The sequence below is a fragment of the Neomonachus schauinslandi genome, chromosome X, assembly GCF_002201575.2.
Source record: "Neomonachus schauinslandi chromosome X, ASM220157v2, whole genome shotgun sequence".
NCBI classification, from domain to species: Eukaryota; Metazoa; Chordata; class Mammalia; order Carnivora; family Phocidae; genus Neomonachus; species Neomonachus schauinslandi.
In genome coordinates this window covers 121061561-121087415 of record NC_058419.1, presented here as the reverse complement: position 1 = coordinate 121087415, position 25855 = coordinate 121061561, and the positions used below count along the sequence as shown (strand labels likewise).

The 25855-nt window shown below is 43.9% G+C and overlaps 1 protein-coding gene and 1 non-coding gene across 3 annotated transcripts in view; one reads left to right on the top strand and one right to left on the bottom strand.

Annotated features, from left to right (window-relative positions):
* ANOS1 (anosmin 1) overlaps positions 1 to 25855 on the bottom strand; it is a 191991-nt gene that overhangs the window by 52049 nt on the left and 114087 nt on the right. The window contains exons 4-6 of one of the 2 annotated variants that reach the window (XM_021701177.1): positions 14268 to 14490; positions 6163 to 6347; positions 3765 to 3894 (exon numbers count right to left, since the gene is read on the bottom strand). In XM_021701177.1, the coding sequence (XP_021556852.1) occupies positions 3765 to 3894; positions 6163 to 6347; positions 14268 to 14490 (538 nt within the window). The remainder of the gene's footprint in view (positions 1 to 3764; positions 3895 to 6162; positions 6348 to 14267; positions 14491 to 25855) is intronic. The other variant, XM_021677511.1, reaches the window with a different exon arrangement.
* TRNAR-CCU lies at positions 24765 to 24837 on the top strand. Its single transcript has one exon. It is a non-coding gene; the product is annotated as a tRNA-Arg (tRNA).

Sequence of the window (25855 nt, the reverse complement as noted above, 5' to 3'; positions counted from 1 at the left end):
TACAGACTAATTTTGTATTTAAACAGAACCATTGGCGCCTGGGTGGCTCAGTTGGTTAAGCGACTGCCTTCGGCTCAGGTCATGATCCCAGGGTCCTGGGATCGAGTCCCACATCGGGCTCCCGGCTCAGCGGGGAGCCTGCTTCTCCCTCTGACCCTCTCCTCTCTTATGCTGTTTCTCTCTCGCTCGCTCTCTAATAAATAAATAAATAAAATCTTTAAAAAAAAAAATAAATAAAAAAAAATAAACAGAACCATTAAGAAGAGAATGACAAGAATTTTGGCTTTTCCATGAAAATCAGGATTATGGCCAATGAATACCAGGCAGAAAGCATAAACGAAATGAAACCCATTTTATCAAGTTTTTTTTTCTTTCTCTATTTAATTTTCCTTTTATTTTCATAAGTGTTTATTGTAGATGAAAAAAAAAAATCCCTTCCCCTTTCCCTTGACCCAGACTTAAATTACCAAGGCTGGCCCTCCACCCAACTCAAATACACTTTTTACCCTTTGCACAGACTATTATTTGAGAAGCAATCAATCTTTCTCAAAGCCATTTTAAAGCACTAGAGGACTTACAACGGTACAGTTTCAGTTCTGGGGCACAGCAGGAATGAAAGGGCTTTTACTAAATGAAAATGCACCATTTTTGGAAACAGGGCAGCCTCTGGTGCAATGTTCTATTTCCCGGTTTTACAAATACGCCCCGTATCCATACTTCCGTACATCTCACTGTGAGGAGCATTCTAGACTATGGGTCTGGCACCCCAGCAAACCGCAAGTGCTGGTGCAGAATTCGTAAGAGGTTCTACTGTAGGTTCAGCGAACATGCATCGTGGAATGATGGGAGTGTCTTAATTCCGCCAGACGGTCAAAGATTTCCTGCAGGACTTGTCTAAAGGATACGTAACCATCTGCAAGATGGCACCACATCTTTCCCCATTTACTCAATCTCTTCAAGTGGAGAAAGGGGGCTTACTGGGGAAAAACTGTTTAAGTGACTTTATTGGGACTTAACTTCCATTCCATAAAACTCACTCACATTACATGAACAGTGCAATGACTTTTAGACTTTTCTGAGTTGGGCAGCCCACATCACCCACTTTTAGAATGGTTCCATCGCCCCACCTCCCTCCTTCCTCTCAGGCTTCATCTCCAGCTCCCCTGCCCTGTTCCAGAGCTCAACCCTCGGGCTCCTGTGCTGTTCCATGAACACGGCAAGCTCACTCCTGCCTCAGGACCTTTGCACCGACTGCTTCCAGGAACTGGAATGCTCTCCTTTCAAATTGGTGCAAGGCTGACTCTTTCACCTCCTTTAGACAAACCTCTCTTTCTCAGCAAAACCTTGGTCTACCCTCCCTAAAACTAACAACAAAATACCCCCCCCAACATCTCCTCTGTTCTAATCTTTATTTTTATCATCAGTTGTCACTACCTACCCTACTGTACAACAGTATTTTACTTATTAATCTTGTTGACTGCTTCCTCATACCCGCAACTGGCGTAAGTGTGTGTGTCCACAAAAGCAGACATTTTTGTCCTTTCATTCATTTATTATCGCCCATGCCTAGACCAGTGCCTGACACACATAGGAGCTTAACAAATATTTAATACAAAAGGGAATGAAACATGAGTGATGGGAAGGTGAAGACTCAAAACTAACTTTGTCTCTACTTTAAAGTTTCCCCAGGAAGGCACTGGAGGCTCTTGGTGGATTCTACAAGTGGACGATGGTGATGCACAAGTCCGTGAATAGCACAAATCACTGGACTGTACGCGTAAGAGGAATGAATTTAATGGTACGATAATTGTATTTCAGTAAGGTTGTTAAACACCGTTTTCCCATTAAGGCCCATTTCTCCATTTGATGAGATCTGAATAAGGCGAGGAAGGACGTGGTGCCATCTTGTCAATGGTCAGGCTCCCTTTAGACAAATCCTAGAGGAGATGTCGCCAGCCATTTAGCGGATCTATTCCATTTCCATCATTCCGTGATGCATCTTCACTGGAAAAAGAGTAGAATCTCCTGTGTATTCCGTGCAGACATTTTTGGTTTGCAAGAACTGCAAGGACTAGAGTCTGGAATGCTCGGTGTTGGGTGTGTTTGGAAAATCAGGAAATAGAAAACAGCGCAATGGTGAAGGCTATGCTTCCCCAACATGGTGCATTCTCATTCAGCAAAAGCCCATTTAAATTTGAGGGGTGCAGCTCTAGTTCTAGACTATTCAGGTGCTCAGATATACTGGGGGCATCCCGGGACAGCAAGGCCTTGCGAGTTGCTCAGAATGGATGCCTCCCAGGCAGTTGGCAGCCACATGACCGGCCCTGGGAACTGTCAGTGGAGCTTTGCCCAGATCCCGCCCAACCCCTAAAGGTATTCCACATCTGTCTCCAAAGGGCTGGCAACGGCTTCTGTCTGCTGTTTCTGCAGCCGTGACCTGAAAACACCAGACCAGGCAACCGAACAGATGGTAACACATTTGACCACATCGTGCCTGCATCGCATGTGACCCATGAAACCAAGGTGAAGAGCTCTCAAGCCTCTTATGGATCCTCGCCTCTGAACCCACTGTTAATGATTTATTTCCCTGGCCTCTCTAAATCATCAGACCAACTGGAGACACAGTCTCAAGACAAGGTTTGATGTCTGTGATTGCACTTTTAAATTTGGTTCGTGTGTTTGCCTCCATGGAGGGGAAAAAAAAAAAAAGGCACCTTTCCTTTCCTAAAAGGTCTTTTTAAAAAAAAGAGTTGAAAGTGTACAACGTAAGGTGTAACAGAATCCAATATTAAATGATTTCGGTTGCAAGCTCTCCACTTCTGAGACCAAAAATGACATCGACAAAGGGGTTGCAATATGACGTAGTGAGAAACGGACAGGCTGGCATCAACACATACGTTTCCCCCGTCACGCAACAGAAATGGGAAGTGAGGGCAGCCAGCTCAGACACTCCCAAAATGAAAGACATAGGACTGATGGGACCCGTCTTACATCCTTCATTAACATCACAAAGCATTTTGTTTAAAATCAATCTAAATTAGCGTCCCCGTACCAGGAGAACCGTCGGGGAGTACGCGCATGAGCTGCCCAGCCCCTAGCTGTGACGTGGGCTCTCGCAGCAGACGTGGGCTGAACAGAGAAGGCGCACAGCCCACTGAGCACACCTGGAGGAAATACACATGGATGTACTGTTTGTGTCTAGTCCAGGGACGTCCGCTCCCTAGTTCACTAGCACACACGAAACTCACCCGAGATGTCACAGCATTAGCGGTCACGGGATGCCAGAGGCTTTCCAATAGCAACGAGATAAGAACCGAACAGAATTAAGAGCAATGACACAGGGGACCCGGGGTTCAAAGTCTGGCTGGTACGAAGCAAAAGAGATTAACTCACACTCGACATAACCATCGTTTCAAGAAAAGCTGCACAGTCTCCAGGAGCTCAAACCAAACTCTTCCCTCCAGAAATTAACTGAAAGGTGACTAAGGCAGAACATCTCGAGGCAAAGACGGAACACAAGTTGGTAACGGAAAACCACCCCTTCCGAGCTGAGAAAACCCCGTTCTGTTATCTTGTGCGATGTTGTGAAGGTGAAAGGCCGGTGACGTTCTGAACCTTCCTCTCACACACACGTGGTCCCGTCAGCGAAGAACGGCAAGCCACCTGCTGACCAGCCACACATACGGACAGGGCGCCACCAAGGCTCCGCAGCGCGGGTGTGCCCGGCAGGAAGGTGAGCGTGGGGTCAGGGACGCGACACCGACCTTTGGAGGAGCGGAAGTGTTTGCTGGGGGCCGTGAAGCCTCGGGTCCCGTGCACGTTGACAGCCGCCACTCGGAATTGGTACCACCTGCTGGGTCGTACGTCAGTCAGCTGGACCCGCTCATCTGTGGTCTGCGGAGGAATGTCACAGAGCACAGAGAACCCTTTTACCCAGACGTGCCAGTCGGGTGTGTCTGAAAAGCACAGCACCTCGTCAGTCGGCACAACGCCGCCCCGACCTCCCTGCGCCCTTGTGGGTAAGTGCGGTGATCGTGCTCAGTTATGAGAAGAGCGGCTGGGGGTCAGGGAATTTCTAGGGCATTTCAGGTGTTTAATTCCACTCCTAGGGACTGCACCCCAAAGAGTTAAAGATCTCTGGAGCCAACGCTAGGAACATGCCTGGGCTACTTAGGTCGGATGACTTAATGTAGCATTAAACCCACGAGGGGTTTCATCACTCAATTACACATCTGAGCGAATGTATACGTGAGCTGATCATTCCATGATAGGCAAGAAGATGAAATCATCTGCCGGTTACAGAAAGAAAATGCCTCTCGAACGTGCTTGCCAAATAGGGTCTTGGAAGTCGGTACGAGGACCCATGCGCTTTAAAGAGCGCTAACAACTTCTGGAAGTACATGGCAATGCAAGTCTTTCTTCCTTATTTGAGTAAACCGGGTAAGATCTGCAAGGACCCGGTCGTGTTCCTCCAAGGTGAGGTGTGTAGACATCTGTCCAAGAAAATGTCCGCAGGAATAAAACTGGACACCAGGGAAGATGCCTAGTTTGGCTGCCACTCCTGCTGGAGTTGCAAAGCCATGCTCAGGGCATGAACACCGGCAAGTGAAACGGAACCCAAACCCTCCCAAACCCTACGCTGAAGTAACCTCTTGAGAGGGGCTGTCACCTTTGCTTCAACATCTAAAAGGGAAGGCTCTGAACTCTTCAAGGGGGCTTTCTACCTCATTTGGCAGAATGTGAGGCGACTAGTTCACGGACTTCAACATTTACTCTTAGTGCCCTTGAGGTTAAAAAACTGAAGTCACCATGACAAAGAAAGGAAGGTGGAAGGAAGACAAAGGAAGGCATGAACCAGTGAAAATAATAAAAATAATTAAAAGCCTTTCCTTTCTCCAAAACAGAAGGGATATAAGAGCTGCTCTTATTGTCATTTACTTTCATAAATCTTAAATAATTTGGAAAAATTGTAAGTGAGATCATACCATTAAGGAAGCATACCACATAAATCAAATAAACTTTTAGGCTGCATGCCAGACATCTTTAGGTTTTATTAAAGCGAACTTTAAGAAAATACGTATGAAATAGAATCACTAAATTTATTTGACCAGTGGTTGGGTTTTTGTTTTGTTTTGTTTTGTTTTGCCACTAATTTGTTTCTTAACCTTCTGAGCCACCCAGGCGTCCCTCCACTGATTTGTTTCTTGTACATCAAATTGCCCCTTTCTTTTGGGGTCTCTAAATTATTTCAGTGTTTATCCTCTTTGAGTTACTACTACTAGAAAAGAACCAAATTCCTCCTGCCAACACCTGTATACTGAAATGTATTTCGCAGTTACTGAAAAGGACTAATGGGAATCTCTCGAGCAAAATGACCCGGTCCCCGCCAGGTCAGGGTTTCTGCCCACAGACACATGTGGAGAAGGCACTGCGGCTGCCGAGGGCAGGAGGCAGTTTCACACTGAGAATCTGCTCTTTCTCTAAAACCGTGTAGGTTTCTTGCAGCTGGTAGTCCATTTAGCAGCTCTTAAAAAGAAAGAAAATATTTTGCTTTTCTCATCGGCAAGACAGAAAAGGAAGCCGCAGTGCTAAGATAAAGCCCAGGACTGCTACCATGCAGGTGGGGTGTCAGTGTGTGAGCTGCCCGGGACACAGGAAACACTTGGCAAGGACTGAGGACTGGCTGGGTCCCCCCCCACTAGCTAGTTGGGTGATGGGACTCATACTCCATGCTACTCAAGTCCTTGTGCAGAATGAAGGCTTCGATGCAGAAGAAAACTAGGAGTCATTTAGATGATCCAATATCATATGAACTCGTCCCAATGCTGTTGCATTTCTCTTACTCGGGTCGGTTTTAAGTTTATCTCAAGGAAATAGACTTCCTGGAGGAAATCAATGTGAGCACTCAGAAAATGATCTCCCTTGCACATGGATTTTGAGCAAAGGAATCCAAGAGTCAAGCTCCTCGTCGCACCGGGTTGTACCTACGGAGCTCATCCTGTCTTCTGTAGATGCGTGGGCTATGATGTCCCCGTCTGACTAAGTCCTTTGGGTAGTCAGGCTATTTCAGCTGAGGCACAGCAAGTTAATTTTCTACCTGCAGGAGGGCGATAGACGTTACCTCAAGGGGGAGGGAGGGGAGGGAGTCCGTGAACCACTTACCTGGGCTACCGTCTGCCACTGGGTGGCATCGTCTTCGCTAGGATGGATTCCATAATTCCATCTTCTTTGTACCACGTAGATCACGGGCTCGATGGAAATATTGAATTTCGAGGACCACTTAATCTCCAGCTGTCCAGACTGCAGTTCTGTAAACCGTAACTCTTTTCTGGGCTTCAGGGGGACCCCTGAAACAGGAGCACGGCAATGAAAACAATCGGCGGGTGACGCCAGGGCCGGTCAAGCTGAGGAAGAAAACCTTTAGAAAAGGCCCATCTCATATCATGACCACTGATCCTCACTTCCCTCCAGAAAAGTGGTTCCTCCCCGGCAGGGTTCAAGTTTGAAACCTTCCGATGCGGAGGTCAGCCTGCCGCATTTCAAGAGCATCACCTCCTTTTCGTCTAGCTTCCCATTTTTTAAAGAGGCTCTACATCGGGTCCTGTTTCGGGACAACTATTTTTTTCTCCCCAGTCATCTCGAGAGCAATTCTTTTATGTGCGTTCTTCGGAATAAACAAAGTTACTGAGTTACATCACTGGAGGTTAACAAGGAATTCACATGAGGCCACAGTCACGAAGGCTTTGAAGACCCTGTCCCCATTTACCACGCTCTGTTTCTACTGATAAGAGTCTAAGGTCATTATAACATGCTTCCCCAGTTTGCTCGCCTCTCCCGCCTCCGAAAGTTTGCCTTTTAAGGGCAAAATTATAAGGCTAAATGCTCTCATGTGGTCAGACCTTACAAGAATGATTTCCAAAGCATAGATCTTTTGCATTCCCCAACTGATTGCAGGGCCCTCTCCTATAGACTTACGGTTTAAAATTGGAAAATGATGAATTTATACTGTTTGGTTTTGGCACGAGTGACCGCCTTGCTTCAAAAGTCCCTCACAGGTGTCTCATTTTCAAGTAGTTAATCATTCTGATTTCTTTTCCCCCCTGTGGTGCATGCAAGTGGTCTGGCGACTGACAGACTGAAGAACCAGAGTTCAAAATCATAGCCATTAAGGAAAGGGAAGTTTAGAACGAAGTTCTATACTCGTATGTATGTAAAACTAACTGGATTAGGTAGAGTCCATGGTACCGTGATGTTCGATGCCATCAGAACCTTGAACCCCAGCTGCTATTCGTATCAGTTTCTCCTGAGAATGAGCATCTGCCCAACGCACTGACAACTCATTTGAACATGGTATTTGATAATGCTCTACTTCTTTTTCCATTTCTTCCATTTAAGCAGAAAAGACATTGAAAAATGTGCAAATACAAAATGTTGGTACTATTTGATGCATGTTAGCGATGTCACCGAGTACCAACTCTGATTTTCACTTGGATCTTAATTCATGCTAAGTCTTGTTTGGGGAGGAGGTGGGGATTCTCAAGTCCTGACACATTTAGGTGGAGGGAGTTGCACAGTCTTAAAGGAGCAGCAAATAAATCTGGTCAAAGGTCAGTGAGTTCTACAGAATACTTTCTAGAAAACGCATTCCCCATCCCACTGCAGTCTCTGCTTTGATTTGCTGATGGGTTGACTCTGTACGTTGCCCTTTACTATAAAATTGGTGCCTGAACACGTCCTCACTGAGTTTGCGCTGTGGGTGAAGGGTTAATTATCTACATGGGGAACATCAAGTAATTGAGTCTGGGGAAGATTAAGTTGCCAGGAGCAATGACCTGATCTCAGGTTCCTCTCTGAGTTTTCGGCTTCTTTCTACATCTTGAATTAGGAAGAGCCACTTTCAAAAGGAGAGAAAGGGGGCAGTTTTTACAGCTCTGCACAATCCTGAAAGACTCTGATTCAAATGTCCTTGATGTCCCTGCTTGGTGTGGAAAAGGTCTCCCTTTCTGCCGCAGCACGAGGGTTTTTTCTAAGTTCAAGTCGTAAACTTTTCTTCGCGGTGCACAACCTTACATTAGGAGTCCCGTTTACTTTTGTGCCTGGAGTATTTCTGCTAAGCAAGGGACTCACAAATCTGTGCCCAGTCCCCATCTGAGCTGCAGGCCCCACTACCGAAAGAACTTCTCCACACAAGTCCCGACTCAAATGCCCCTCCTGAGGGTGTCCCCTCCCCCAGTGATAGCTTCATGACCACTCTATGCTTTTGGATAGCTAAGAGAACTTTCCACTTGTTCTTGGACCCACCAACATCTCTTTGTTGGACTGCAGAGTGTCATTTCAGGAAGCCTCCCATCCCACATCCCCGCAAGCCCACCCTTTTCTCTAATTCCCTCTTCACGGTATTTTGTGATGATGATTTTCCTAAAGTAGAGGACAGATGGTCTCCTCCACCTTCTCCAGCTATTCAACTGCACCCCATTTTCTGTGGAATGAACACGTGTCACGTCCTCCACATCACATCAGACCAAATTTATGATCTTTCCACTTACCTCGTGGTACATATTGGTCACACAACCTGCTTTTAAACCCACCTTTTCTAGAAACACACTGCCAGGTACTTCCTACTACTACTAGATACTTTCAGTCTGGAATGTCTTTCCTCCTACTTTCTGACTACGGATATGTGAATACTTCCAGGCTCAGAGTGAATGCCACTGCTCAGACCTACTTACCCTAAACCTCCCAGTTGGAAATTAGGTTGGATTCTTCTGCCCCCTCTTCGAAGCTCAGCCTGTAACTGTCCAAATGTGCGTTGAACTGCCTCTTACTACAGAAGCTCCTTGGATGATGTCTCTCTTCCCCATGAAGCTATGGACCCTAGCCCTCAAGGAACAGGTCTCCTTCATTCCACACCTCACAGTGGCCCAGGAGAGCACATTCTGCAAGAGCAAGTGCTCAGGAAATGTCTGCTGAAGAACAGCCAACCTACTGTCCCATTCCACACTCTAGAACGTATCTGCGGAAATAAGAGGATACGGAAACAGTGACCCAATCTTTGCACCAATGGCCGACCCCTCTCTGCTGGAGGGCACTCACCTTAGGGAAAGGAGAAAACTTAACACAGGTATTCACTTACCCTTACATTTTTTAAAAAGCAAATACTAAATAATAATACAATAAAACTCTATTAGTAAGTTTACAAGATGGAATGAATAGTTTTATTGCACTGACAGAACTTTCCCAGTTTAAAAAAAAAAAAAAAAAAACCAATTCCTGAAAATTCCTGATAGGATGGAAATCCCAAAGTGTGTTGATGAGTTTTAATCCAGAACTAGCTCTCTAAAGACTTAAGTCAAGAAAAAAAAGCTACCAAAGCTTGACAAAATGATTGGTTTGTATCCGGTTTGCATTCCAAGTGGGTCCTAGACACACTTTCTACTGAGGGGGTGTGTGAAGAGAGGGTGGCCTCTGAGAACATTTTGTGATTCACGTGGTTTCTTAGTGCACCATAAAGAGAAGATGGCAGCTTAGTGCTTTAAACTCATAAAGCCCGTTCTCTGAGATTTCCAGTGCAAGTTTCTCCTTGGCTGTCCTATGCATAATCCTCTAGCGTAAATGCACCTCCAGTAAATACTCCAGCCGCTGAAGCAACCTGAACTCATCAGCAGCAAAGCAAGCATCTGAATCCCCTTGCTGCAAGGTTTTAATCTTGAATATCCTTCAACTACCTAGAGCCTTAATCGAACATAATGACCATCAGAGCCATGTCAGTTTGCATTTCTTCATTTAACAATCTCGTCGATTATTATGTACAACAATCTTACCCTTTGCATGTTGAGAAATGGTCCATCTGCTTTGCATTAGGGTCAGCTGGCTCGCTTGATTGGAAGTAACTCCAGCACTCGGCTGTAATTGTGTGCAGATGGGGCTTGGCCCCCCAGCCCCCGGGACCCCAAGCCCCCACTGCCAGGCCTTCTGCACAGTGCTTGGGAGCTCACCCAGCACCCTAGTTGTGTAACCAGATGTGCAGAATGCATGTCTCCTTGGCGTGTTCTTTATTATGGAAATGACTAGACTTTTTCTTCTTTCAATTATTTTTGAACAAACGAGTCATCTGAAATCCACACTATTCTGTCAAAAATGTGATCATCCCACAATATGTGATAATATCGGTGCATTGTCTTTAAAGCATCACAAGTATTGTGGTGAAACTTAATGATTAAAAAAAATGGGAAAACATAATGATAGAAACTCAATGATCAGAATCAGCAGTAGCAAATCATGACATTTGATTATTCCTGTAAAAACGTTTCCGTCAGGAGTCTAAATGCTATGCAAATGTAGCTAGACATAGTGTTCCAATGAGTCAATAATTAACCATCAGTCGGTATCTCTCCTAGGGGTCATCAGTACCCATGGAAATTGTGTTCATATACTACTAAGGTATTGACTCACTGTATTCAAAATGCTAAAAAACTGATTTGTGAATAGTGGGATTAGTCCATGTCTAAAGACCTGAATTTCAATATTTCAAATACGAAGCAATTCATAGAAATATTAAGTCCACACCATCATCAGATCTTCCAATTTGTTTGGAAACAAACTGATATGTGATTCACTTTAGTTTATGCACAGGGAAAAGAGAGAGGATGGAGAGCCACAGATTAATCTCAGTCTGTACATGTGGAAAACAACTGCAGCTTTTCTCCTGCCCTACCCTAACCAAATGCCATAGCGGGGGTCAAGAGAAGCAGAAGTTTGGGCAGTAAAATAATATATCATCTTTGGGAGGGAGGAGAGTTGAACTCTGCTGTAAATCGGCCTTCAAATAGGCCAGGGGGAGCATCAAAGGGAAAACAAGTGTCCGGATATGCAATCGTTTCATGCTGTACACCTGTGGAGAATCAGCCTCTCAAACTTTCCACAACGATGCTACGGCTTGCGTTGCAGGGAACCAGCAGCTCGGGTGCCATTTACCCCCCTTAACACTTGCACGTCTTGCAGGAAGCTGCTAACAATTTTATTTGGAGGGCAAAGTGAAACTCTGTGTTGCTTTCCTTTGTTTTAAACTCGAACACCGAGCAAGGTTAACTTACTCAGAGGCATCAGCTAAGGATAATTCTCACAGCATAAACCAAATTAAATCCTCAAATAGAATGCATTCCATTGAACATCTTTTCAAAATATGCATAGTTTTTAAAAAGCTCAAGTTTGGGGCGCCTGGGTGGCTCAGTCGGTTAGGTGTCCAACTCTTGATTTCAGCTCAGGTCATGATCTCAGGGTTGTGAGATCAAGCCCCGTGTCAGGCTCTGTGCTCAGCATGGAGTCTACTTGGAAGTCTCTCTCCCTCTGCCCCTCCCTTCCACTCTGTCCCTCTGCCCCCGCTTCCACTCTCTCCTCTCGTTCTCCTTTCTCTCGCTCTCAAATAAATAAATCTTTAAAAAAAGCTCAAGTTTGCAGCATCTATAGTTTTAGAAGCTATCACATCAAGTATGTCCGCCATCTTCCCTACCACAAACACAGGAGGCCAAACACAAGCATTGTGTCTCTGTATTTTAAAATTTTCTGTGTTTAAAAAATTTTTTTAACTAACCCTATAAGCAATCAAAGAAAAAATAGGATAGAGGCTGGTACGTATCAATTTGTTGCAAAAGCTGAGATAATTATTTGTGCGCAAATGGGCGTTGCGTGTATGACTACCTTGATAAGGACGTCCCAGACCTGGAAGGGGCTGGTGTACCCTAAGCACGGACACGTCAGTGATTTTATGAGAGTAAAATATTTGACATTGGTACATCTTTTGATTGACCTAAACTATACTAATACCATGATTTAGGGTCCAGTATGATAGTTGGATAGACTCAAAATGGAACTAAGAGACAGCTGGCCCAGCTGGGAGCCAGGGTCACACGTATTCCCGCTACCAACAATCAGACCACCTGAGCAACGGCTTGCGAGCTCAGCCTCAGCCCTGTGGCCTGGAAGCAGGACCAGCCCATCCCAACCCGTGATGGGGCGCCCCTTCTAAGGAACAAGATGGCTCAGGCCTAGCAAGAGCAGAGACAGGAGGGCAAGCTGATCTCCCGTGCTTGGCTCGGGGCAGTAAGAAGGCAACGTGCAGGCGAGTAGGACGGGGATGGCTGCTACTCGACGGACTGCCGCGGGTGATTCGTGTGCGGACCGGCTGGCTGGGTGTGTTTGTCCCTGCAAGGCCAAGGACCGTCTCCCTGAGACACACGGGCTGTCAGCACCACCATCCTCTTCTGAGATGAGCACACACGGTGAGTCCCGGGCAGGAACGTGCTGAGATGCTTCAGGGGGCTCAGCAGCTCGGACTGTGGCAGAGAGCATCCCAGCAGCTGTGGGGGACCCCTGTGGCTCACACACGCCCACTCGGTGGCGCCGTCAGACACCCCCCACCCCCACCCGGACGTGGAAACCAGCCTTCCTTCAGGGACTGCTCGACAGAGCAAGGGCGAGATACCTACATGTACACATGTGTATTTTCAAAATAACAGTATTATTATCCTAAGCTCACCAGGCAAAAGTCATCATTAGGTCAAGAGTCTGTTTATTCTATTTTCTAGTTAGTTCTCCATGACTGACCCGTCTCCGCAAAAAAACCCAAGTTAAGAGCTACTTTATAGAAGAGGAACTTCAGGACTTAAAAAAAAAAATCCATCATATTTAGTTAAGCGTAGGTTTAAATGGCAAGTCTCTTTTAATAATTAATCATTTATGCTGGCCCTTTGTAGAATATTTCCCTTATTCCTGGTGAACCACACATATTTGAAATTCATACTGACTCTTCAATGCTTTTAAAATAAAAAGCATCTTTTAATTTACATTGCCTCTTTCAAATACCCCACTTTAAAACACTAAGGGTTTTACAAATGGCTTTTCAACAATCATTCTAAAAGCATCCTATTTTTATGGTAAATGCTAATACTTAAATAGTAAATGATCTATAATAACAGAAAAGGCTTCCTAATAATAGACTTTAGAAAAATTAAATGGTGTTGGGTTTTGCAAAAGTGATTTTATGTAGTTTATAGTGAGAGGCATGAACATGATAAAACTTTAAATGCATTAAAGAAACATCACCTGGTAAGAAGGGGAAAGCAGTGATTATTTTGAATTTGAGATGCAATATTTATGCCAGGTTTCCCAGGGTCTTATGCAAAAACAAGGAAAACGGGATGGATGACACAGATTTGAGGCGAGAGTAATTCCAAGGGAGTGTGCCAGAGGCAAGGGGCAGGGACGTGAGATCTGGGAGATGAGGGCCGTTGTGAGAGTGAGACCAGACTTCTGACAACAATTTAGCCAGCACATGATTCAACACCGGCCTTCCCAGCAATACCGTTTTATGCGGTTTAAAAATAACTGACCTATATTTGGAAATCATATATATTTGGTGTGAGTGAACGAGAGCAGGAGGGACAGAGAGATTACTCTTTCGACTTGCAGTGAAGAATGCCTAGTGATGAATTCTACTTGATTCTTCATAGGAGACCCTAAAAAGCAGCAAAATTTTGTCTCCTAGGATACTCTGAGGGTATCCCAAACTGGGCATAATACAACAGAATCAGTTTGGCATAAAAGAAGGGGATCACAATTACGGGAAGAGGCAAGTTAACGCTTAGGATCAAGGAGTTAAGGACTCTAGAAACTGCCTATGAATGTAAAGTCCTACGTCTGCTAAGTTGTTTGGTAAACTGAACCCCCATCTTTGCAAGAGAGCTATTCCTCCATCTGGGTTCTCAAGACACTAATCAAAATATTGAAAGTCCACACAGTGACACTTCTGTTCTTGGATTATGCCAATAGGAAAACCACGATACCCGTGTATTTGTTATGCGTTTTTCAAGGGTGCCCCCTCCCCAGTCTATTTTCCAGGGATTTAAATCGATTTGCTCCCATGTCCCCAGCGCCGCTTAATTGATTGACTCTTTGTGGACAAAAGCACAAGGAAGTTCCTGAAGTGATGTTTCCTTCCTACACGGTACATTTAATAAGAATGATTTGCTCTGCCGCAGAAGGAGTTCGTCACGGCTGATCTGTATGGCCCAGGAATAGTTCCAGACGTGTCTCTGTGGCACAAAGTGCGTTTCTTACCGTTTTTCTTCTCTTGCAAGGATGCCTTCTTTGACTGACACCCTTTCCCGCGCACACAACCCCCCCATCTTTGATTGACACCCCTCCCCGCGCGCACACCACTCCCCGCCATGAGCTGGTGAATTTCCGTTCACACGGCCTCTGCGCCTTACCTTTGTACAGCGTCTTGGGCACCTGGCAGGTGTGTCCACATCCGTTCGAACAACATTTCTTCACCCCAGAGCACTCATTGTCAGCTTCACAACCTTCTACGCAGGCAGCGGCAAATCCGCTGGCTTTCTCAGGAGCCGGGCAGTCCCCCTGCTTCACCGACAGGATGTACTTGAGGAACTCACAGCTAGTCAAGCATTCGTAGTTCTTCTTGGGGAACAGAGGCTGAAGACAGAATACGAAAAATTCTCTTTTTTAACAATTTTATCTTTTTAAGCAATCTCGACACTCAACATGGGGCTCAAACTTACACCCCCAAGATCGAGAGTCACGTGCTGTAAGGACTGAGCCAGCCAGGAGCCCTGAAAAGAAAACTTCTCTTATTAAAGACACAGGACACCCGATTTCCAAGATATCAGAAAGGAAGGTAAAAATTCTTACTTGGTCAAAATTTCCCGGAATGTCTTACAAAATAAATGGATTTGTTTTCTTTTCCCCCAAAGAAGTAATATTTTACGCTTATTTCTGAAAGGACTCGGACCCATGAGTTATAACTTTGTACTGCATGCAACAGATACACATCAATCATACGTACGCACGTTCACAAGGTATTCCGTTCTCAGTGAAATGCAGTTGTCCGATAATTGATAATGTTCATAAAGCATCTCAGTACAATTTGAGGGCCCCTTCTGGACTACTCTACACATACACAGATTTTCATTCTCTACGGAGTCATTCCGGTTTGCGTGGTAAATGGTAAGCACAGTGGTCTTAACTGTGGCCCTACAGAAACTTGGTAATTCTCACAGCAGTAACACTGGCTGAAAGCTGATGAAAAAGGAGTCTAAGCCTCAGTTCACCGAACCTATTTTAATACTTTCCAGCTTCTAGAGCTAATGTGCACATGGGACCTCTTATCAATATGGAATTATCAATAAATGATGAGATGAAAGAATGTGCATCCGTGTTACCTGTGTGACACAGCTGGGTTCTGAACAGCCTCTGGCTGATGGCATTTCAGTGGAGCCCGGAATCAATCACACACAAGTGACAACAGGTATTCCCGGATTTATTGAGAGACCCGCATTATGGAAAAAGCTGAGGCATGCAAAGAACCAGTTACCAAGTGCATCTTTCTCCTTCGGAAAAATGGTTCAGGACAGGGCGCCTGGGTGGCTCAGTCGGTTAAGCGACTGCCTTCGGCTCAGGTCATGATCCTGGAGTCCCTGGATCGAGTCCCACGTCGGGCTCCCTGCTCGGCAGAGAGTCTGCTTCTCCCTCTGACCCTCCCCCCTCTCATGCTCTCTCTCTCTCTCATTCTCTCTCTCAAATAAATAAATAAAATCTTTAAATAAAAAATAAAATAAAATCCAGCAGGGAGACGGGGAAATCAGCGTGGTGCTCAGGGAAGAGACTGGAATGAGTCTGCATGGAGAGTCTGCAACATTATCAGCCACTCGCCCTCCTGTGCACAATGCCTCCCTCACTTGCTGATTGAGGGTAACTGACCACGGAACCACGTCAAGTGAAATGTTTTCTCGTATCTCAGAAATATAGGTGAGACTGCTTCACCGATACCGGTTAGAATCGCAAAACAAATTCTAAAATTAAAAAAGGGCAGTGTGGGCATTTGGAAAATTCAGAAAGAGGTCATCAAAACGAGTCTTTTCATCAAGGGGAACATAAAAGTCTTTAAAGGTCTAGAAGGGCGCCTGGGTGGCTCAGTTGGTTAAGCGACTGCCTTCGGCTCAGGTCATGATCCTGGAGTCCCGGGATCGAGTCCCGCATCGGGCTCCCTGCTGAGCAGGGAGTCTGCTTCTCCCTCTGACCCTCCCCCCTCTCATGCTCTCTCTCTCTCAGTCTCTCTCTCTCAAATAAATAAATAAAATCTTAAAAAAAAAAATGGTTCAGGACAGCATTTTGTTATCGCTCCAAGGGGAGAAGCAATCGGAGGATAAGGGCTTCTTTCTGCCGCTCAAGTGGGGAGCTGCTGAGGGTCCCTAAAAGCAGCCCCACCACCAGGGACGCACAGAGGAATGACCTCCCGCGGCAGCCCTCCTTTTGCTGACGGACGATGGCCGACAAGGCGATCGCTGGCATCCTAACTTTGAGCATACCCCTCCTTTTGCCTTGACAGCTGCTTGCCAAGATTGCTACCCTAATCCTAAGCCAGCCCCTCCAAGCCCGTGTTCACCGCAGCACAACCGTCCAGCCAGGTAAAAATCCCAGGCCTCCATTTCTCCCCTCTACGTAGGGTGCCGTGTCCCCACTGAAGCAGGTTTCCAGGCAGGGGGTACGGCACTCCTACACCCTCCTCCTCCTCACCGGCGGGACGCGGGCAACGCCAAAGGCCTACCCGAGGCCAGGGCCCCGAGACTGGCATGCTGAGTGACCCCTGGAGGGGGTGCGCGGATGCCCGCCTTGGACGGCCCCCCCCCGCCCCGCCATGTGCACGGAGTCGGAACTCGCATGAGGCTACGCTCGGTTGGCCGTGACAACCCAGTCCGCCCGGAGCCGTGCAAACAGTGGCGTCTGGCGCCCCGGTGAAGCCTGCGCTTTCTCCACACTGGACGGAGGAGATGGTCAAGGAGGGTACGTTGTTTACTGTGGGATGTCAAATCCAAGTCGGGATGGAAGAAATCTGTATGGCAGCGTGGGCGAGCACAGACCAGGGGTGCAATGTGAGGATCGGGGGCTGCAAGCCAGTACACGGGTGAGCCCCAGGCACTCATGACTGCGAGCACTGGTCCCACCTGGGGTACACCTGCATGACACCTGGTAACACCTGCTGCCGCACGGCTGCCCGTGGCTCTCCACCATCCGCTGACACCTGGTAAAGCCTGCCAGTCCGCGGCCTGTGCCTTCCCACCGATGGGCTCTGACCCTCCAGTCGGATCGCTGATCCCCAGGGAACCCGGCCAGAGGACGTTAGTGAAGAGTGAGGGCTACTGGCCAGAGAGTATCTCACACAATGGGAGAGGTGTGTTAACACGGGGTTAAAAAGGAAAGAAAAAAGGGGCACCCGGGTGGCTCAGATGGTTAGGCGTCTGCCTTCGGCTCAGGTCATGATCCCAGGGTCCTGGATCGAGTCCCGCGTTGGGCTCCCTACTTGGCAGGGAGCCTGCTTCTCCCTCACCCTTTTCTGTTCCCCCAGCTTGTGCTCTCTTGCTCTGTCAAATAAATAAAATCTTAAAAAAAAAAAGAAAGAAAAGAAAAGAAAAGAAATCTCACCATCATCCAAGTCCCTGGTTTAAGGAGTGGGGAGGACAAAACGGAAGGTCTCTACCTCGTTTCCAAAAAGATGGTTAATTACAGGCTTGTTACTCTGCATGCTGATGGGGACCAGAAATCTCACTGAAAAGCCCAAACATGGTAACTTCAGCACAAGGACCTATCCCAGGGACTCTGGATAACTCCACCACCAACGCAAATTGTTCTATTGTGCTTCTCCTGCTTCGTTTCCCAAATGATGTTGCATTAAATCTGCCTATGGGGGCGCCTGGGCGGCTCAGTCAGTTAAGCGTCCAACTCTTCGTTTCAGCTCAGGCCATGATCTCAGGGTCCTGGGATCGAGCCCCGAGTCAGACTCTGTGCTCAGCTTGGAGTCTGCTTGAAGATTCTCTCTCCCTCTCCTTCTGCCCCTCCCCCTGCTCATGTGCTCTCTCTCTCTAAAATAAATAAATCTTAAAAAATAAAAATTAAAAATCTCTACATGAATTATGATGGTAAATGCTACATTATGTGTATTCTATCACAATTAAACAAAAATGTGTGTCAGAGAGAGAAACGTGTGTATCCAGTGCCGTTTCAGACACTGGTGCTTCCTAAGAGACACGAGGTCTTTCTGATAGTGTCAAATTAATGTTCTTCGAGGTGTCAATTCCATACGACCATTAAATACAAGGGAAGAGCTCACCCTCTAACAAAAGGTGGAAAACTGAAAACACTAGCTAGAAAAAGTACAACCCCAAAGTTTAAATGACAATCGCGGACGTCAAATAAATTATTCCCTCTCAGTCAGAAGAGTGTCTCAATCTAAGAACTTTCCAGGTAAAACTCACAAGGAAGGCCATGGTTTCAGGATCGAAGTACCACACATTTGTAGTTAGTTAATTTTTTTAAAATGCTGTAACATCGAAAGCGTCCATTCTTTAGGCTTTTCTCCCCGACTCGGTTTCACAGTTCATTTTTCTGTGAGCTGCTAGATGTGTCTTACCTCGTTGACTTTTGAATCTCTAAGTTTAGGTCCAACCCTAACTTTGGAATCAAAGAAGTATGTGAAGGGAGCTATAACAAGTACAATGGAGCGTTTGCTAGTCTTCCTCTTTCAACAAAATGTATATATTAGAGCACGCTGCAAGTACTTAGTCACCCAAATCACTTGGCCCACATGGGCTGAAATTTCCAAGGAGAAATAATTTTATTAAATCCGTCAAGTGTTTACTGCTTGCTCGCTAGGAAATCACCGTGACTTAGTTTGCGCCATGGTATAATCAAATCAGCTCCATTCAAGCTTCCCATGTGAACAGAGGGTAGGACGCAAGATTCAGATAACAAAGTATGGGCTGTCTGCTCATGTGATTCTCATGATCTGTGTGCCACCCACCACACCCTTGAACCGTGAGGGACAGGAACACAGAGATGGTATCTCCTCATCTTATTAATTTACCGACGGAGCTAATGGGGCAGAATTAAAAACAAGTAAACAAAAACAGCGGCCGACCCAGATCGGAAACATTTGTTCCTAATGAACATAAGAATGATCATAATTAGCATGATAATTCAGATTTTCCAGTTGATGTGAGAGGTGTTCTGTACGTTTATTCAATATTTCTCCTTTTTGGTATGGATTCGAAAATGGCGATTTTTTTTTTTTTTTTTTTTTTTTTTGCGTGTGATTGTTTTGAGAACCATGGAAACAAATGTGGGAACAAAAAACGTTCATCTTTGCACCAGAGCTTTCTAGACTGGTCCATGAGCCTGAAATAGTACAAACAGCGTTATGAATATTACATGAGATGGTGCACACAAAGGACTAAGTGCTATTATGCAGAGTTGGCCCACAATGGGTGCTCAATAAGACTGGAGTAATTGGTGTCTCTTTTCTTTTCCCATGCTACAAGTTTACTGTTTAACATTTCCAAATTCTTCTGTTATTCTGACAAAAATGTTTTAAGATCCAAAGACAGAAATTTGGCCCTGCCACCTCCGCGGTGACCATCCACAAGTTTCCAACGTGCTGCTGCCAATTTCAGCACGGAAATCTGCACGCGGGCATGTTGCCCTGCTGGCATTTATAAGAAAGAAAACGTCTAAGTTTTGAAGATCATCTTACAAGTACATGGATTTGGTAGAGCAGCCTTACAGAAGACTTCTCCTTAACTGTTCCATTGTCTATGTCTATTGAAGGCAAATTTTGATGTTCTCTATCAATTATCTTGGATCATTATCTTGGATTAGGCTGAAAAACTATTAATCGTCTGAATATAAATTGGAGAATACATGGTAGCTGTATGCAGGTCTCTCACTATGCCTTTAAATATAAATTATTGAGAAGGTACTAGTCGAATGGAATCAGGACCCAAATGAGTGCAAGTCAGTGAAAATGATGTGTGAATGTTAATACTCTAGATCTAAAGAAAATGTGAAAATTGGTCTACTAATGGCCAGTTGTACGTCCTGTGAACAAAAGTCATTCAGTGTCAGTAAAGACACTTCTAACCAATCAGCACCTACTATTTCTTGTGATATTACTAGTTAATTACTGGTAGACTTGTCAAGAAGGGTATGAAAAATGTAGGAAAGGTGCGAGTTATCCAAATCATTAGGAGTATGATGCCCATCGACTTCATGGTAGATGAGAACATTTGTGGTAAGACAAATGGATGTGCTAAACGTTGTACTTCTTCATAAAATTATATCAAGCTATTAAGGCAAATTGTTCATTGTAAAATTAACGTAACTACAACTCCTCTATAAAACTATTCATATGAATCATTGCACAAATCACACAAACGGCAATCTTTTGCCAGGTCACGGTCTCCAATTTAAGATTTGGAAAGGTCGTGGTTACCATGCTCATTAATTTCTGTTCATTGTTTTTTTCTGCTCTTACGCTATGCAAAACTAAGAACAGAATGCTCTTCAAAGATCATGCATTTTCCTAGAGTAGTCAGTATCTCATGCATGTCATCATGCTCCCAAAGAAGGGTTGGATAAAGCAAAGTACTAGAGTAAATGAAAGTACTCTGGGGTGCATGGGAGCAAGTGAAAAATCCTTCATATTTTATGGGATATTATATATTAGTTAATTCTTACAAATCTCTCCTACATCCCATACCTTAGGTTAAAAACTAAAATGTGTTTCTTAGTGCCATATCTGGGCAATATGCTAATCTCAACTTGCCTGGCAAATGATAAAAATAAAGTGAAATCCTTACAATAAATAGTAGGTTATAATAGTTCTTGGATGCTTTTGTGAAAGATACCATTATCTTTGTTTTGTTTGGTATAAAATGCAAGGTACCATACAATAAAATAGTTTGTGCAGTAATCATGGAATGATGAACATGAAAACATTAAGTTCGTAAATTGTCTTCATACATTAGAAATCATACATATATATATATGAGGCCTCAGACATGGAGAGAACATTGCACTTGGCATTTAATTCAGTTCCACAGAACCGTATCATGCATCCAAGAGAGCAGCTTTTGCAAAAAGCCAGGGCCTTGGGTGGGTTTTTTTTCCTGCTCCAGCCACAAAGCACATGCAACCTTGAATACAGAATCCCTCCATCAGATGCTCTGCTTGCTCATCTCACTTATTCTTCCCCAATCCCCCTAGCCAGTATTATTTCCATTTTACAAATGAGGAAACAGAAGCTCGGGGAGATTATAATTTATCCAAATCACGAAACAAGTAAGCGTGTGGGCCAGTATTACAGCTAATGGCTTTCTAAAGACCACACAGTATCTCGGGGTAAACTAAGAAGAGAGCTAAGCCCATGGCTCTGAACTTGTGTTCCTATTAGCATCACATGGGGGCTTGTCACTCTTGAAATATCCAGGAACAGAGGGAACACATTGCAGATAGGTTCTTATATACATGCACATATGGAAACCATATATATATATATATATATATATATATATATACACACACACACACACATATATACATACACATATATATGTAAATTATATATACATAAATCAAAAGGGCAGGAATTTTATCCAGGAATATGGATAAAACAAGAACACTGAAATACAGCTTGTGCTATTGAACTTCAAGAATAAAAATATAATTTTTCCGGCATCCAGGTAGAAACAGCAGGTGGATTATGATGGAGAAAATGGGGTTTCCTCCAAATCGATTTCTCTACAAAATTTAATGTGTGAAGCCAATCCAGCAGTGGCTGTATAACAATACGTAAACTACATATATATATGTGTATAGTTTTATACATGTATAAAAATCATATATTTACATACATAAAAAATCAGCTGTTATTCAAATGCATATGTGACAGACACATTCTCAAAGACAGAAAAAACTCATAGAATATAGCACCCATGAGTCTTTCTTGCTAAACAACGGCAATGCCAAATTCAGCCATCCTACAGATAAGCAGGAAGCAAGAATAAATGGGCTAGTACAACACTCAACAGCCAAAGAAAATAATGCATATTCTCATATGTTATGTGAGGAAAAGTTTGTGCAATCCAATTTGGACTTCATGTATAATGGTAGGCAAAGTCTGTTGTGAATGGTTCTCAAATCTATGCACTCCTTTTTAAAAAACAAACTAAGATATGACCAAACTTTTTTTAAAGATTTTATTTTTAAGTCAACTCTACACGCAACGTGAGGCTTGAACTCACAACCCTAAGATCAAGAGTCACGTGCTTCACCGACGGAGTCAGCCAGGCACCCAAAGATATGATCGAATTTGGAAGCCCGGTATAAAGAAATTAGCATAAAAGACTCAATCATTTTATCATCCACATAAATATAAAACTAAAATTGAATAAAGTAGGAATTATGGCCAAGGAAGAATATTTGATACACTAAAACTAAAAATTAGGAGATAATAATGCCAGAAAAATTGGTGGGTAGGAGTGCTATGAGGAACATATAAGTAACTTACATTGAACTTAACTTTAGGGCCTCAGTAAATAACAAAGCAAATATAAAATTTTTAAAATATGCTTTCGATCTCATAATAGTTTTCATAATCTTTTTCTCCCTGAAACTTGGGGGGTTTCTGTTTCTTCTGTTATACTCCAATAATGTTAAACTTCAAGCATTATTAAAAGCCAGCATGCACAGAGATGCCAGGTACGGTGTCTGCTTAAGGGTAATGTATCGGGGTCCCCAAGACCACCACCAGGTTTGCTAACTCACCGGGGGAACTCTCAGGACTCAGCATAGAGGCATACCGTGGGCTCTGATTTGCCACAGCACAATCAGGAACGGGGAAAACGTGCGCGGGGTGAGGTCCGGAGAGAACCAGGGACTAGCTTCCAGGAGTCCTTTCATGGGGCCATCGAACAAGATGAGCTCGGTGCCTCCAGCCAGGACTTGTGACAACACATGGGAAGTGCTGTCACCAGAGAAGTTCAAGAGAGACTCCGCGTCCAGAGTTTTTACTGAGGCTGGTCACAAAAGCACCTGCTGGCTAGCACGTCCCCAAAATCCAGACTCCCAGGAGGAAACAGGTGTCCATCACAAACCACATGGCTTGTACTAATAGTTTAAGAACAGGGAGCACCTCTTATCAGTTAGGGGATGATGGGAACCCTCCCCAAATCTAAGTTCCCACACGCTGGCCAAGGGCCAACCTTTTAATTAGGAATTTCTAAGGAGAGCAGTCTTAGGTTTCCTACAGTAACTCTCTTGCACAGGAAACAATGGCTATTCTGGATGGTAGAATTTGGAGTAATGGTTTGGTTTTCCTCTCCTGTGTAGTTGTTATACTAAGTGTTTAGTGTGCATATATAATTTCTATAAAATAATAAAAATGTTATAGTGTTAAAAGAAACAATCAAAACTTGCAGTTGTATCTTTCAAAGAAGGAACATAAATACTAAGTACGCATGAAATAGGAAAAAGCATTCTCAATTCAAAAGTTTCTAATTTATTCTTGAAAATGCAATTATAATTTGCCTGGAAACTCAACTATACACACTAAATTATTAGATGGGATTACAATTAATTTGGTTCCAGGCAAATTATACACCTTGGCCATGAATAATATAAAATAGGGAGAAAATCAGAAACATGCATATTAGGGAAGTCCCTTCCAATGAGGACATGTCCCTTTTGTCAAATTACAGTCATCTTTACTTATGTTGATCTCAATTTCCTCTTCCTTGCCCTGCTTTTCTATTTGTTTTGAAGGCAAGTGTGCCACCTTCTATGGGAATATCAATGGTCAGATCTTCCACTGGGAGCAACACTCCAGAATCTTGCTGTAAGATCTCTGGAAGATCACTAGGCACATGTATGATTCCAGAAATTCAAAAACTCCTAGAGAGTCAGGGACAGTGAGGGCCCTCCAGTTAAACTATTAGTTCCTTCTCTCCCCTTCTGCCTGTATTTTGTTACCTGGAATTACCAGGCATGCCTATGAAATACATCAGCCCATGGAAGGATTCAGATACTAATTCATAAGCCACACTGCTATTCTAGGTGCTAGGCACCGAATGATGAGCAAAAGAAAGTATGAAAATTATGCTCTGCTATGCTTACAGTTTATATGTTTAGTAGCAAGCAAGTAAGTCATTAAATAGTTTAATTTGTATTGAAATAAGTAATGGAAGTGCACATGAGGTCAACGAAGGATTAGACTAATGGAATGAACAGTCACGGGGGTAAAAGATACAACATAGGGAATATAGTCCGTGGTATTATAATAATGTTGTATGCTGACAGATGGGAGCTAGCTACACTTGAGGGGAGCACAGCCTAAAGTTCACAGAAGCTGAATCACTACGGTATACTCCTGCAACGAATGTAACACTGTGTCAACCATACTTCAATTAAAAAAAGCAATAGTAAATAAACCTTTGAAAAGGATTAGACAAAGAAAAAGCTCTTAAAAAAGATAAGCCATCAATATTTAGAATGAGTTACATGATATGAAGGACAGAGGAATATTCTAGAAAGAAGGAATAGCAAATACATCAGTCTGGTAGGAGCTATAAGATTTGGAGGCAAAATTAATTCTACAAGTCTCAGTATTTTCAAATATAAAAGGGGAATAATTATGATTGTTGTGTACTATTACCCTAAGTATTAAGTATATAAAAAATTAGCACAGATTTTGGCACATGAAAAAGTTAAAGTTAGTGTTAACTACTATATGAGTATCAGAATTTTTAAACATAGTTCTAGAAATCCTACAAAAAACAATGGAAAATACTATAGGTTAATTATGGATTGCCTGAAATCCCCATATAAATAATTTCTCCTAAAGAGGAACGAATTCTAGGAGTGCCCAGCTGGCTCAGTTGGTAGAACATGAAACTCCTGATCTCAGGGTCATGAGTTCAAGCCCCACGTTGGGCACAGAGCCTCCTTAAAATTAAAAAAACAAAAAAACAAAAAAACAAAAACAAATTCTGAAGTTGTGAAATGTAGTTGTTTATTCTTTGACTTATATTTTTAAGTTTCTAAAAGGCTTCCATCTCAAAGAATTTTGCAAACACTGGCCAACTCTGCAAAACCATCACACCCATCCAAGGTATGAGTCGAATCACACTTTAGAAAAGATACACACTTTACCTTCTTACAAATTGAAAAGGTCTACACCCCCAGTTTCAGTGCTGGTAGGGCAGTTCCCCACACCAGCTGGGTATCCTACAATTCAACTCAATTCTGACACGATCTACCTGCAGACAGCTTCAGATCCCACAGGGAAGGGCTCAGTTCCACAAGACCGCATCCTCTCCCTTCAGATTCCAGTCACAAGTCCAAAAGGAAAAAGAGAAAAAAGAAATCTAAAGAAACAAAACCAGACATGATAGAGGTGATGGAGTTAGCAGAAAAGGACATTTTAGAAGTCATTATAAATATGTACTGTCTTTCCAGATATGTGGAAGAAAGACACAGAAAGACCTGCATGGAACCTCCAGAAGTAAACGTGAAGAAATGAAAACTGTGCCTGATGGCATCTTAAAAATGTTACACACTATAAAAGAAAAAGATCACTTGAGGGGAACTTGAAGACACAGTGATGAAAATTAGCAAAATAAAGCAGAGAGGGGGAAAAATGAAGAAAAAACACGATCAGAGACTCAGTGACTCAGGTCAAAATACAAAGTCTATCATGTATAATTAGAGTCCCAGAAGGACAGGAAACAGAGAATGGGATAGAAAAAAATATTGGCTCATATGCAGGGGCATCTAGGTGGCTCAGTCAGTTAAGCATCCAACTCTTGATTTTGGCTCTGTGCTGGGTGTGAAGCCTGCTTGAGGTCCTCTCTCCCCCTCTCTCTGCTCCCCCACCCCCGATCACACACAGTCTCTCTCTCAAAAAGAGGAAGGAAGGAAGGAAGGAAGGAAGGAAGGAAGGAAGGAAGGAAGG